Consider the following 12597-nt stretch of genomic DNA (forward strand, 5'->3'; position numbering starts at 1 on the left):
GCGCCGGGTTCCCTCCATGTCGGCGTTTTGCCTCAGAGCTGGAGCAAGTGGTTCCATGGCAACCGCAGATAGAAGTGGAGATAAAGGACGCCCCTGTCTTGTGGCGCGTTGGAGCTCAAAGTAGGTGGAAAGATTATTGTTAGTGCGCACGGCAGCCATCGGGATGTTTATTAAATCTTGATCCGTGATATGAGCTTGTGGCCAAATCCAAACGTCTCCAGTGTGCTGAAAAGATAGGCCCGCTCCACCCGCTCCACCCGCTCCAATGCCTTTTCCACATCCAGTGAAAGCACCACCTCTGGAGCACCTGTTGGAGAAGGGGCAGAATTGACAATGTTTTGTAATGAAAACACTTATTAACTTCAAATAAAACACAAGTTCAGCAGGAGCTCAAAGCAAACACGTCCTACTCCATCACCAGCTCAGCAGCTCTGTGTCAATCATTACTTTTAATTCTTAAATACATTTAATACCATATAATTACTTTTGATACTTAAGTCAATTTAATACCATATAATTACTTTTGATACTTAAGTATCAAAAGTAATTATATGGTATTAAATTTACTTAAGTACATTTAATACCATATAATTATTTTGATACTTAAGTACATTTAATACCATATAATTACTTTTGTTACTTAATCCATTTAATACCATATAATTACTTTTGATTCTTAAATACATTTTATACCATATAATTACTTTTTTATAATTAAGTACATTTTATACCATATAATTACTTTGTAAACCTAAATACAATTAATACCATAGAATAACTTTTGATACTTAAATACAATTAACACCATGAAATTACTTTTGATACTTAAGTACAACAGCTACTTGAAGTAGAATTGTATTATAGTATTGCACAGGTGAGGTCCCAGAAAGTCCCCACGCAGCTCCTCCACCTGGTGCTTTGCCAGAGGTGGTGCTGTAACAGCCTCCGCCTCCCTGTGTGACCTCTGAACTCTGTCCAGTCAGCTCTGCGTGGACACACGGAGCTCAGGCCTTTTACTCCACCTGCTCACACACACTTTACATTTGAGACTTTCACAAAACATTCTGTGATGTTTTGATTTCTGTTTCTGCGCAATAGAGGATTGAGGATACATACTGTATATATATATATATATATATATATATATATATATATTGTTTTTTTTTATTTTTATATTTTTATATAAACATTTACTATGTACTTATATGTGTGTATATATATATATATATATATATATATATATATATATATATATATATATATATATATATTGGGGTTTTTTATTTTTATATATATATTAATTGGAAATAAAGATGAAAATGAACTACAAAAGGGGTCAGGTTAAAGAAGTAAACATTTACTATGTACTTATATGTGTGTATTTATATATATATATATATATATATATATATATATATATATATATTGGGTTTTTTTATTTTTATATATATATTAATTGGAAATAAAGATGAAAATGAACTACAAAAGGGGTGAGGTTAAAGAAGTAAACATTTACTATGTACTTATATGTGTGTATTTGTATATATATATACATATATATATATATATGTATATATATATATATATATATATATATATATATATATATATATATATATATATTATATTGAATGTTGAATAAGGAACAGACAGTGTTTATCTGCCATTTCAGGACAGCGCAGGAAGACAAAATGGCAGTAAACTATCTGAAAAGGGGTGTGGCACAGTGTGTGGGTGTGTCCCATGAACACCATCAGCTGGTGGAGAAATCCAGCCCTACTTCCTGAGCACTGCGTACTACGCACTACGTATGAGTACTATCGTCCACCGTGCAAGAGTACACGATGGAGTACATCCTAAAAAACAGTCACCTGCTAACTCAGCGTACTAAATACTGTGTGTGTGTGTGTGTGTGTGTGTGTGTGTGTGTGTGTGTGTGTGTGTGTGTATCACAGTTCATCTCATTCATCTCAATACTTTTCATTATTTCCCGGAAGGAAGATGTGTTTGCAGAAGGGATTGATGAAGCCTCAACAACTGAACAACATCTTCAACCACGACGCACAAAGTCACTCATGGAGGAGCACAAGCCTCCAAAGTGTAGAAGGCAACGCAGTGTGGATTCATGACTTGTTGTTTCATTTGGATGCAGAGGAGACGACAGAAAAGTAGTTTGAGTGACTGTAGAGCTGCACTGAACGTACCAAGTCACATCAGAATACTGTACAAATGCACTGTTTCTATGGAGAGGATCCAGTCTTTCTTTCTTCATTTCTTTCTTTCTTTCTTTCTTTCTTTCTTTCTTTATTTCTCTCTTCATTTGTTTCTTTCTTTCTTTCTTTCTTTCTCTCTTTCCATTCCACCTAGGAACCAGTGACGTCACGGCTGTATTGAATTGCTATTGGCTGTAAGTAGAAGCTGTGAGCGCTTCCACACTGGTCAGACCGAGGAAGCCTCGGAGCAGCATCAGTTCAGTGTTTATCAAGACGTCACAGGTGCCACAGGAGCAGCTGTTGCTGGGAGGATTCAAAATGAAGCAGTTTATCTTCTCCTTGCTCGTCTTGTGTGATGTTGCATCTCCAGGTAAGATCCTGCTGAAAATCTCTCCTTCCTTCGTCTGGTTGTTCATGTGTCTCTGGCTGTGTTGAGCTGCCTGCGTATACACTGCACATCCAACACATCCAACTGGCTTTCAACCCTGATCACTACACCCTCTCAACACCAAAAGCCTTTACACTTGTTATTATATCGACGCTTTTATCCCGTTTATCAAATTTCAACTTGTTCGTGTGAAAGTCTCTTGGACAAAGTGCAAAGTCCTTTCACTTTCATTATGTGCGGAACTGGCGCGTCGCTGCGATACTAAGTGCAGCCGCAGGGGGCGCTGTGCTCACAGCTGTTGACAGCTGAAGCCAGTGAGATGGATGATTGAAGAGATCATTCAAGAAATGACGAGATGCTTCAAAGATGAAGGAAAACACTTGAAAGTGCTGAACTAGATGATCAAGCACCTGTCACTGTCATGACGCCTCAAATCAAGCCCCATCACAGCTTTTGCCGACTCCACTTGTTCTTGAGCTGAAACGATACAAATGGAACTTTGTTTTGGTGTAAGATGTCAGTTACCATGGTAACTCTTCATCCTATAATACTTTTCTATATTATCTTCTCGTCTCATTTTAAAAGAAAAAGCCCAAAATTTGAACAAAGACACTTTAATGCCACAGATGACTGAGCTGCATCAAAATAAGCTCAATGTGTTTATGTGACGTTTCCATCCCATCATCAAAGCAGGGAGGGTTTCAGGACAGGACAGCTTGTCCTCTCAACATGTTTCTCTACGACAACAACGTTTTATTTTCCTTTCAGAAATAATTCTGCCATTTTTATTTTTACAAACCTGTTGAATAATGTTGAATTGGCCACATAAATAAATCAACTTTAAAATACTCGGCTCCACAGGGAACGTTGACGTCAACAACAAAGTTGATATAAATGTGATGTCACCTTGTCTGTCCCTCCAACAGTGTTGCACTCACTCAAGTATTTCTACACGGCGTCCTCTGGAGTTCCAAACTTCCCAGAGTTTGTGGCTGTTGGGATGGTTGATGAATTGCAGATTGTTCACTATGACAGCAACACCCAGAGAACACAACCCAAACAGGACTGGATGGACAAGGTCACAACAGATGAGCCACAATACTGGGAGAGAGAGACTAGAAACTTTATGAATGACCAGCAGATCTTCAAAGTCGGCATTGAAACTTTGAAGAAGCGCTTTAACCAAACTGGAGGTATGTTTATTATTTATTTACCTCTACATTGTTTTGTCTGTTCTGACTCATACACACACACACACACACACGCACGCACGCACGCTCACACACACACACACACACACACACACACACACACACACACACACACACACACACACACACACACACACACACACACACATGTAAACACACATTTACACACATGAAGACACTCTTTATGTCATACACTCATGTTAACACTGTCTCTCACACACACACTCTTACACACACACGCACACACACACTCTCACACACACACACACACACACACACACACACACACACACTGCTTTGCTGTGAGTGTGTGTGACCATAGTTGTCAGTGGAAGCAGGAGATGATGTGAAGGAAAGTTTTTCACCATATTGTCGTGATTTTCCAAAACAACATTGGATGTAGCAATGAGAGGTGGTGTCAGGAAGACTCCGGGTGGGTGTGTCCCATCAACACCATCAGCTGCTGTTTACTACAGTGTTTGTTTCTCTCTCTCAGATCGACACATTTACCAGAGGATGTACGGCTGTGAGTGGGATGATGAGACTGGAGCCATTGATGGTTCTCATCAGTATGGTTATGATGGAGAAGACTTCATCGTGTTGGACCTGAAGATGATGTCATGGATCGCTCCATCACCACAGGCTTTCATCACCAAACAGAAATGGGACAAAGAGAAAGCTGATTTAGAATACAGGAAGTACTACTACACAGAGCTGTGTATTATGTGGCTGAAGAAGTATTTGAAGTACGGGAAGGAAACTCTGCAGAGAACAGGTAGAATCACATGACCTTTAATTTCTCTTCTCCACATATTTTATTTCTGTCTTGCTCCTTCATCGCTCTTCCCTCCTCCCTCTCCTGTCTGTCTCTCCCCCAATCTCTCTGCCCCCTCCTTCCCTCTCTCTCCCTCCCTTCATCTCTCTCGCTCTATCAATCCCCCTCCCTATCTATCCTTCCTCCCATCCGTCTTTCTCTCTTTCTCTCTCCCTCCCTCTCCTTTTTCTATACTCCCTCTCCCTCCTTCCCCCCTCCCTTCCCTCCCTCGCTATCTCTCCTTCTACTATCCTCCCTCTCCATCTCTCTATCTCCCTCTCTCTCTCCTTTTTCTATACTCCCTCTCTCTCCCTCCCTCGCTCCCTTCATCTCTCTTTCTCTATCAATCCTCCTCCCTCCCTCTCTTTTTCTCCCTCCTCTCCTTTTTCTATACTCCATCTCCCTCCCTCCTCCTTTCTCTATCACCCCCTCCCTTCCCTCCCTCGCTATCTCTCCTTCTACTATCCTCCCTCTCCATCTCTCTATCTCTCTCCTTTTTCTATGCCCCTCTCTCTCCCACTCTCCCTTTCTCTATCACCCCTCCCTCCCTCCCTCCCTCCCTTCATCTCTCTCACTCTATCAATCCACCTCCCTCCTTCCCTCCCTATCTCTCCTTTTTATACGCCCTCTCTCTCCCTCCTCTCTCCCGCTCTCCCTTTCTCTATCACCCCCCCTTTATCTCTCTCTGTCTTGCTCTATCAATCCCCCTCCCTCCCTCGTCTCCTCTCTGTTTTTCTGTCCTCCCTCCCATCCCTCTTTCTCTCTTTCTCTCTCCCTCCCTCCCCTCCTTCTCTCCCTTCATCTCTCTCTCGTTCTATCAATCCCTCCTCCCTCTCTCTCCCTCTCTCTCTCCTTTTTATACGCCCTCTCTCTCCCTCCTCCCACTCTCGCTTTCTCCATCCCCCCTCCCTCCCTCCATCTCTTTTTCTCTTGCTCTATCAATCCCCCTCAATCACTGTCTCCCTTTTCTATCCTCCCTCCCTCTCTTTCTCTTTCCCTCCCTCTCCCTTTTCTATACTCGCCCTCCTCCCTCCCGCTCTCCCTTTCTCTATCACCCCCTCCCTCCCCCCTTCCTCTCTCTCTCTCTTTCTCTCTCTCTCCCTCTCCTTTTTCTATACTTTCTCTCCCTCTATCAATCCTCCTCCCTCTCCTGTCTGTCTCTCCCCCAATCTCTCTGCCCCCCTCCATCCCTCTCCCTCCCTCCCTCCCTCTCTCATTTTTTATATGCCCTCTCTCTCCCTCCCTTCATCTCTCCCTTTCTCTATCACCCCCTCCCTCTCCCCCTTCATCTCTCTCTCTCTTTTGCTCTATCAATCCCCCTCCCTCCATTGCTATCTCTCCTTTTTCTATCCTCCCTCCCCATCGCTCTATCAATCCCTCCTCCCTCTCTCTCCCTCCCTCTGGCTCTCCCTTTTCTATACCCCCCTCCCTCCTGCTCTGTTTCTCTATCACCCACCCCTCTCCCTCCCTTCATCTCTCTTTCTCTCACTCTATCACCCCCTCCCTTCCCTCCATTGCTATCTCTCCTTTTTCTATCTCCCTCCCTCTCTCCTTCTTCTATACTCCCTCTCTCTCCAACTCTCCCTTTCTCTATCACCCTCCCTCCCTTCCTTCATATCTCGCTCTATCAATCCCCCTCTCGCTATCTCTCCTTTTTCTGTCCTCCCTCCCCATCCCTCTATCTCCCTCTTCCTCCCACTCTCTCCTGTTCTCTTTCAACCCCTCCCTCCCTCCCTCCCTCCCTTTATCTCTCTTTCTCTCGCTCTATCAATCCTCCTCGATCACTGTGTCTCCCTTTTCTATCCTCCCTCCCTTTCTTTCTCTCTCCCTCCCTCTCTCATTTTTCTATACCCCCCCTCTACCTCCCTCCTGCTCTCCCTTTCTCTATCACCCCCTTCATCTCTCTCTCTCTCTCTCTCTCTCTCTCTCGCTCTATTAATCCCCCTCCCTTGCTATCTCTTCTTTTTCCATCCTCCCTCCCCATCCCTCTTCTCCCTCTCTACCTCACTCACTTCATCTCTTTCTCTCGCTCTATCAATCCCTCCTCCCTCCCTCTCTCTCTGCCCCTCTCATCCCTCTATCTCCCAACCTCTCACTCCCTTCCTCCCTCTCTCCCTTCATCTCTCTTCTCTCGTTCTATCAATCCCCTCCCTGCCTCCCTCCCCTTCCCTCGCTCTCCTTTCTCTATCTCCCTCCCTCTTTCTCTCTCCCTCCCTCTCTTCCTTCATCTTCATCTCTCTCTCTCTCACTCTATCAATCCCCCATCCTCTCTCTCTCTCTTTCTGCCCCTCCCCATCCCTCTATCTCTCTCCCTCCCTCTCCCTCCCTCCCTCTCTCCCTTCATCTTTCTTTCTCTCACTCTATCAATCTCTCCTCCCTCTCTCTCTCCTCCGCCGTCCCCCTCCCTCTCTTCTTCTACCTCCCCCCCCTCTGTCCGCCACCCCCCCTCCCTCCCTCCCTCTCTTTTTCCTCCCCCCCAGTCCCTCCATCAGTGTCCCTCCTCCAGAAGAGCCCCTCCTCTCCAGTCACCTGCCACGCTACAGGTTTCTACCCTGACAGAGTGATGGTGTTCTGGACCAGAGATGGAGAGGAGCTCCATGAGGAGGTGGAGCACGGAGAGCTGCTCCCCAACCCCGACGGAACCTTCCAGATCAGTGCCGAGCTGAGCCTGGCGTCGGTGCGGCCCGAGGACTGGGGGAGGTACGCCTGCAAGCTTCAGCTCCACGGCCTCCGGGATGACATCATCACCCCGCTGGAGCCGGGCCGGATCAGGAGCAACCGGGGTGAGATGCGGGAGGGAAGTGACGGAGGAGGAGAGACACGCCCCACATGTGACTCTGAGTAGTGACATCAGGCGTCACTGGGGAAGTAGCCTGAGCCTCCATCTGAGCCCTGAGCTCCTCTTCAGCTCAGCCTCCCTAAAGTCATCCAGACACTCCTGCGGGAAGACAAATGGTCGAGTAACGACTTCATTTTGGAGAAGCGACAGAGCGAGAGTGCGGCTACGCCCACGATCTGTCGGAGGCCGAAATGAGTTTTCGATCGCATTTACGTTGTCGTGACGACCGCGGTCAGATCGCGTGACCCTGAGCGTGAAACGACACATGATGACGCAAAACATGAAATTGTTAAATGACTCAGATGAAAACCAGGCTTGTCCCTAAACATTAAGGTTGAAAAACAACACATTAATAAATGAAGGAGAAGAAGGATGTGAAACACACTTTAAATACCAAATATAAAGTCACTTTTCTTTCTGCTAATGTAGGACTTTGTGTCAGAGTGTTCTAACCTCCTTCCCTGATGTTTTGTTGAAGCTAAAGCCTCCAGTGTGGGCGTGGCCGTCGGCATCGTGGCGGCTGTTGTTGTTGTCGTCATGGTCCTTGTTGCCGCTGGAGTCGCACTGTACAAGAAGAAGAAGAAGAATGAGAGAGGTGAGCATCAAACGCTGGAAACAGACCTCCAGCACCTGGCGCCCCGCGGGCCACTTCCTCCCACAAGTTAGAGAGCGACAAGTGACTCTGGGCCCCCAGACGCCACCGAGCCAAACACCTTGTGTGTGTCTTCACTGAAATCTACTGTTCATGTGTTTGAACAGGTTCTAAGTAAAGGACATGTGAACAACATGGCTCCCCACTCTGTTTGAAACCGTCTGAGTGGAACAGCCACCAAAGGTCGGGCTCTTTTTCCAGAGCGGCTTCTCGACGAGTCGCTGGCTAAAAAGATCCCTTTCCGTTTTCCCACGCCGGCTTCGTGGGGTGGGGTGGGCGTGACGCGCGGCGAGCGAGGGAGGACTTCCTGAAGGATGAAGGAGAGGAGGAAGAGTCGGTTCCACTCTGAGCCCTGAACGGGATTCTCACAGGAATCACTGAATTGTCATTATTTTGGTGGAATGCAGGGTGTAAATCACTCACCTTCATTTCATCCTCAGTGATTATTTTCACTTTGTGAGTTGTAGATTCTCTCACTTTCTCTCTCTCTCTATCTCTCGCTCGCCCACTCACTGCATGGACAGTTGAGGAGCTTGTTGGGCTCGTTGCTGGGCTGCTTGAGGCACAGTGCGTGACCCGCGCAGTGGAAACCAACGAACGACTATTTTGCCGGAGTGACTCCAGGCTCCTGAGACGTTTCAAAGATTTGTTGGTTACGACCGAATCGTACGGGAATCGTTCGCCAACTCAAGTTAAAGCACCGCAACACGACTTGCGTCAGAGACAGGATGGGGGCTCGTGATGAAGTGGAGAGGATGTGGAACACTGCACTGAAAAAAGATGGTTTTCTCATCTTTATTTCATATTAATCAATGTTTTTTACCCTTTCTTTCAGGAAAACGTCTCCCACCTGGTAAGTGGAATGTGATATTCATTTAACTTCCTGTTGCACCAAGTCTTGTGGGAGAAATTAAGGCTCAGATGATTCAACAGAAAAGCAGTGAATGCAAAGACTTTAATATTGTGACGTTTAGCGGGGTAGCTTGACAGACGAGGCGTGGAGACAAGATCCAAGTTGCTACTCAAACACTGAGCCCAGATTTATTTCTCTGTCAGTCACGTACTGACGTACAGCTAACCCGAGGTTGAGGGCACTGGATTAAAACAAATAACAGGGTGGCTAGCCCAAGGTAACTGATAGATGCGGGGCAGTGTCTCTCAGCTACTTCGTTCCCCGCGCGCACCACCAACAAACACAACCACCACCTTCGCTTCCCTCCTTTTTCTTCCTCCCGGGACAGAGCCTGCAGCCAATCCCCAACCAGTGACACCTCCCTCAATTAAAGCAACAGAATACACCTATACACAGTACCCCAGCGTTACAATATTAAATGATGCTCCTTCCCACTAGACCGTACACCTGACAAGTTGCGGTATAATATAACCTGCCTCAAATACAGAGCGGAGGAAAAAACGATCTGAGCTGCGGAGTTCGGAACAGCTCTGCAGCTCCTTAAGAGTGATCTTTTCTCCCAGCAAAGAAAATAAAACATTGTTTTTATTGTAGATGTATTTAATTTACTCCGTTTCGTACTGCTGCGTAGCAGATCGCAGATCGCTTCTTGCCCCGCTCTGAGCGCTCTCGCTCTCCAACGCTCCAAAGCAGGAAGTGCTGCGTTCACGGGAAACTCGGAAAAAACTAATTCCCCCGGGTCTGCTGCCACCACAAGTGAGACTTTGAGAGTAGCTAGGAGCTTCTTTTTTTCACCATTCATGTGTTTGCATGGAATGGCACCCAGACGGAGGTTTGGTTTAAAATGCATCCTAAAATATGATCAAATATAGGGAATTAGATATAACAGCCTGCCTCTAATATAAGCCTGCTTCCAATGAAGGGTGGTAGCCTCTGCAGTTGAGGTAAATAAAGGCCCCGCTCACTATTTGAGGAAATAAGGTGTATATACTAACACACTGTTGCTGCTCCCTCAGGTTCAGACAACAGCTCTGAGCTTTCTGAGAAACTCAATCCACCGCCTGATGTTTCTGCAGAGAACTGAGCTCAAAGTAAGTCTCCTCCACGTGGCTTCACAACATCACAGCTACAGCGTCCTGTTCTACAATATATGTAGTAAACAATACAATACAAACTGTACAATATATGTATTCAAAGTGTGTTTCCTCCTGTGTTGTGGTGGCTCCTTCCTCTTTAGGTTGAAAGATGTTTCACTTGAAGACCAGAGCGCTGTCATTATTGTTTTCTTTTTAATTATTGGTTTTGTTGCTTTCTTAATTATTCTTAAGTCATTACAGTTCTCCTTTCATTCAGTTATCACAACACATCACAGGCAAGTATAAAAAATGTCAAATATATATCATATTCAAAACTTTCTTGAAATCCTGCACAAGCAGGTGGATGATCTCAAACTGTCATACACCATCAGAATGTATCCAGTTCACTTTTCACTTTCCTGACGTGTGAGAATCTATCATTTGTGGAATGATTTTAGATGAGATTCTATTTTAGTCAAATCTTAATGCGTTTAGTGAGTTTCTTTTTGGGATTATTTTTCTTCGATGTCATGAAATATTATCTATTTGATCTTTAATATCATTCTGTCATATTGTGTATTCATTGATATTGGGTTGATAGGTCGGTGTTTCCTTTTCTTTGTCAAACATTTATTACGTCACAGTTGTTGTTGCACTTGGATTCTGCCGTTGAATAAAGTTTCCCAAATTCCAAAAGTTTGTCTCTTTCACTGATGCTTACCTTTCAACACAGACGTTCAGTTGATCATTTGTTGTCATTTGCTTTTCTGTTCACAGAGAAATGAGCAATAACTAATTCCCTAAAATGCTACTCAGGTAACTCCATTTGCCTGGTTTGTCAAACCTACTGAGCGACCGGCATCAGACGCCACGGATCAGAGGTTCTCAACCTTGGGGTCGGGACCCCACCTGGGGTCACTTGATATGCGCATGGGTTTGAGGGGCACAAATTGATATTTTCCTGATGTATTTTAAATGACAGAAATAGTTTTCTAAGTAGGTTTGAGAGATGTCCTCACTGCTCTGTAATCCACGCGGCGCTCCCTCCGTGCTCTATGATGTGATGAAAGTCACGGAGGAGATCTCCAAATTCAAACACAACACGAACATTTCAAAACAATAAAGAACTGTTTTGTTAGTACAGCGAGAAAGATTCTTATTAATCCTCCATCCGTTGCTTAGAGGCCTGAACTACAATGTTAGTGACGCCGCCTCCAAAATAATAATGTGGCAGTTTCTCCGACCGCGCTCCACCCAAGTGGTGTTTCAGGGACCTCCAGCACAGAGACACTGAAGTCGGGGGGTTGTAAACAGCAGTTTCTTGTAGAGAGTGGGCAGGTTGGAATTAGCCAGGAGCAGACAGCATGTGTCATGACACAGCCTCCTCTCCTGAGTGTGTGTGGGGATGGGGGTTTTACCTGCTGCTCCTTAGACCCACCAACCAGCAACAAGTATGCAGCCACACTGATCCCAGTCACCTAGATCCAGGTCAGGTGTGGCTGCTCAAACCATCCCCACACCACAAATAATATTAATGACAACAAGGAAAAAAGAACATTTTGGGAGCTAAAAACAGGGTCCTGGGAGGCAATGGTTGAGAACCCCTGAGAGATAGTAGAGAGGTTTCCTCTTTAAAAAACAACACATCCCTCGCAGGGAATGTTTAAAGTAAATAAGTAAAATTCCCTTTGCCCAAATCTCGTTCCCTCTTGGAATGTGAAACATTTTCCCCTTCACAGCCAAACACTGAAATACTGTGTTCTCTGTGTTGGATTCTAAGTGTGTGTGCTTTTAAAAACACCACATCAAGTACAGTCCATGTTATCCTGATTCCATTTGATTAGCTTGGCTGGATAATGACCTTATGAGCATAAAATCCAACAAGTGGGACTGTTTTGAACGCTCACTATCACTTGAAGGCTGGAGGTTGCCGAACCAGAAGCCATCACACCGAACCAGTGTGGGAGGGCTGTCAGCACACAGCAGCCAGGGCGTGGCAGCAGGTTGATGCATCATGTTTGGCACTTCCTGTTGGTCTATCTAGTATCGCAGCAACTCACTGATCCTTTTTCACTTCAACGGCCTCAAGTCCTGACATAGAACATTCTCTTCATTCAATTATTTGTTTTCGTTAATTCAGCTTGTGGTGGATATCAGCCAGAGGAAATCTACTTCCTGTGGATTTAGCGGAATTGAGTCTTTAATTATATGCTTTGATATTTCTACTTGACATGATAGTTTCTCTGTCAGGCCTCGATGCTTCAACTTGTTTGGTTCCTGTGACATTTTACAAACGTTGACACAGAACCAGACCCTGTAGTCATGACAACAACGTATCTTCTTCCAACACTGACATGTTCTGCTTGACAAATTTGTTCTGTTTGGGGAAATTCTGTGTCTATGCAGCATCTCAGTTTGGGTCCCACTCCCCGCACGTATTGGTCACACACCATGAAAGCTTCAGGCAGCAGTCTTTATTTCTAAATATGAG

The 12597-nt window shown here is 45.1% G+C and overlaps 1 protein-coding gene across 1 annotated transcript; it reads left to right on the forward strand.

The window, feature by feature from the left end:
- The first annotated feature begins 2432 nt into the window (after positions 1–2432).
- Positions 2433–10802, forward strand: LOC307232163 (major histocompatibility complex class I-related gene protein-like). Its single transcript, XM_080003065.1, has 8 exons — positions 2433–2583; positions 3528–3794; positions 4309–4587; positions 7107–7409; positions 7944–8060; positions 8953–8970; positions 10047–10121; positions 10268–10802. The coding sequence occupies exons 1-7, from the start codon at positions 2532–2534 to the stop codon at positions 10112–10114; spliced, it is 1104 nt and encodes a 367-aa protein (XP_079859191.1). The 5' UTR covers positions 2433–2531; the 3' UTR covers positions 10115–10121; positions 10268–10802.
- The last annotated feature ends 1795 nt before the right edge of the window (positions 10803–12597 follow it).

This window comes from Zeus faber (genome assembly GCF_960531495.2).
Source record: "Zeus faber genome assembly, chromosome: 1".
Taxonomy (NCBI): domain Eukaryota; kingdom Metazoa; phylum Chordata; class Actinopteri; order Zeiformes; family Zeidae; genus Zeus; species Zeus faber.

Bases quoted from the DNA above. Each gene is read 5' to 3' on its own strand.
- LOC307232163 (XM_080003065.1), top strand. From the start codon at position 2,532: ATGAAGCAGTTTATCTTCTCCTTGCTCGTCTTGTGTGATGTTGCATCT. The intron at 2,584-3,527 runs GTAAGATCCTGC...TCCCTCCAACAG, and splicing joins GTGTGATGTTGCATCTCCAG to TGTTGCACTCACTCAAGTAT. The intron at 7,410-7,943 runs GTGAGATGCGGG...GTTTTGTTGAAG, and splicing joins CCGGATCAGGAGCAACCGGG to CTAAAGCCTCCAGTGTGGGC.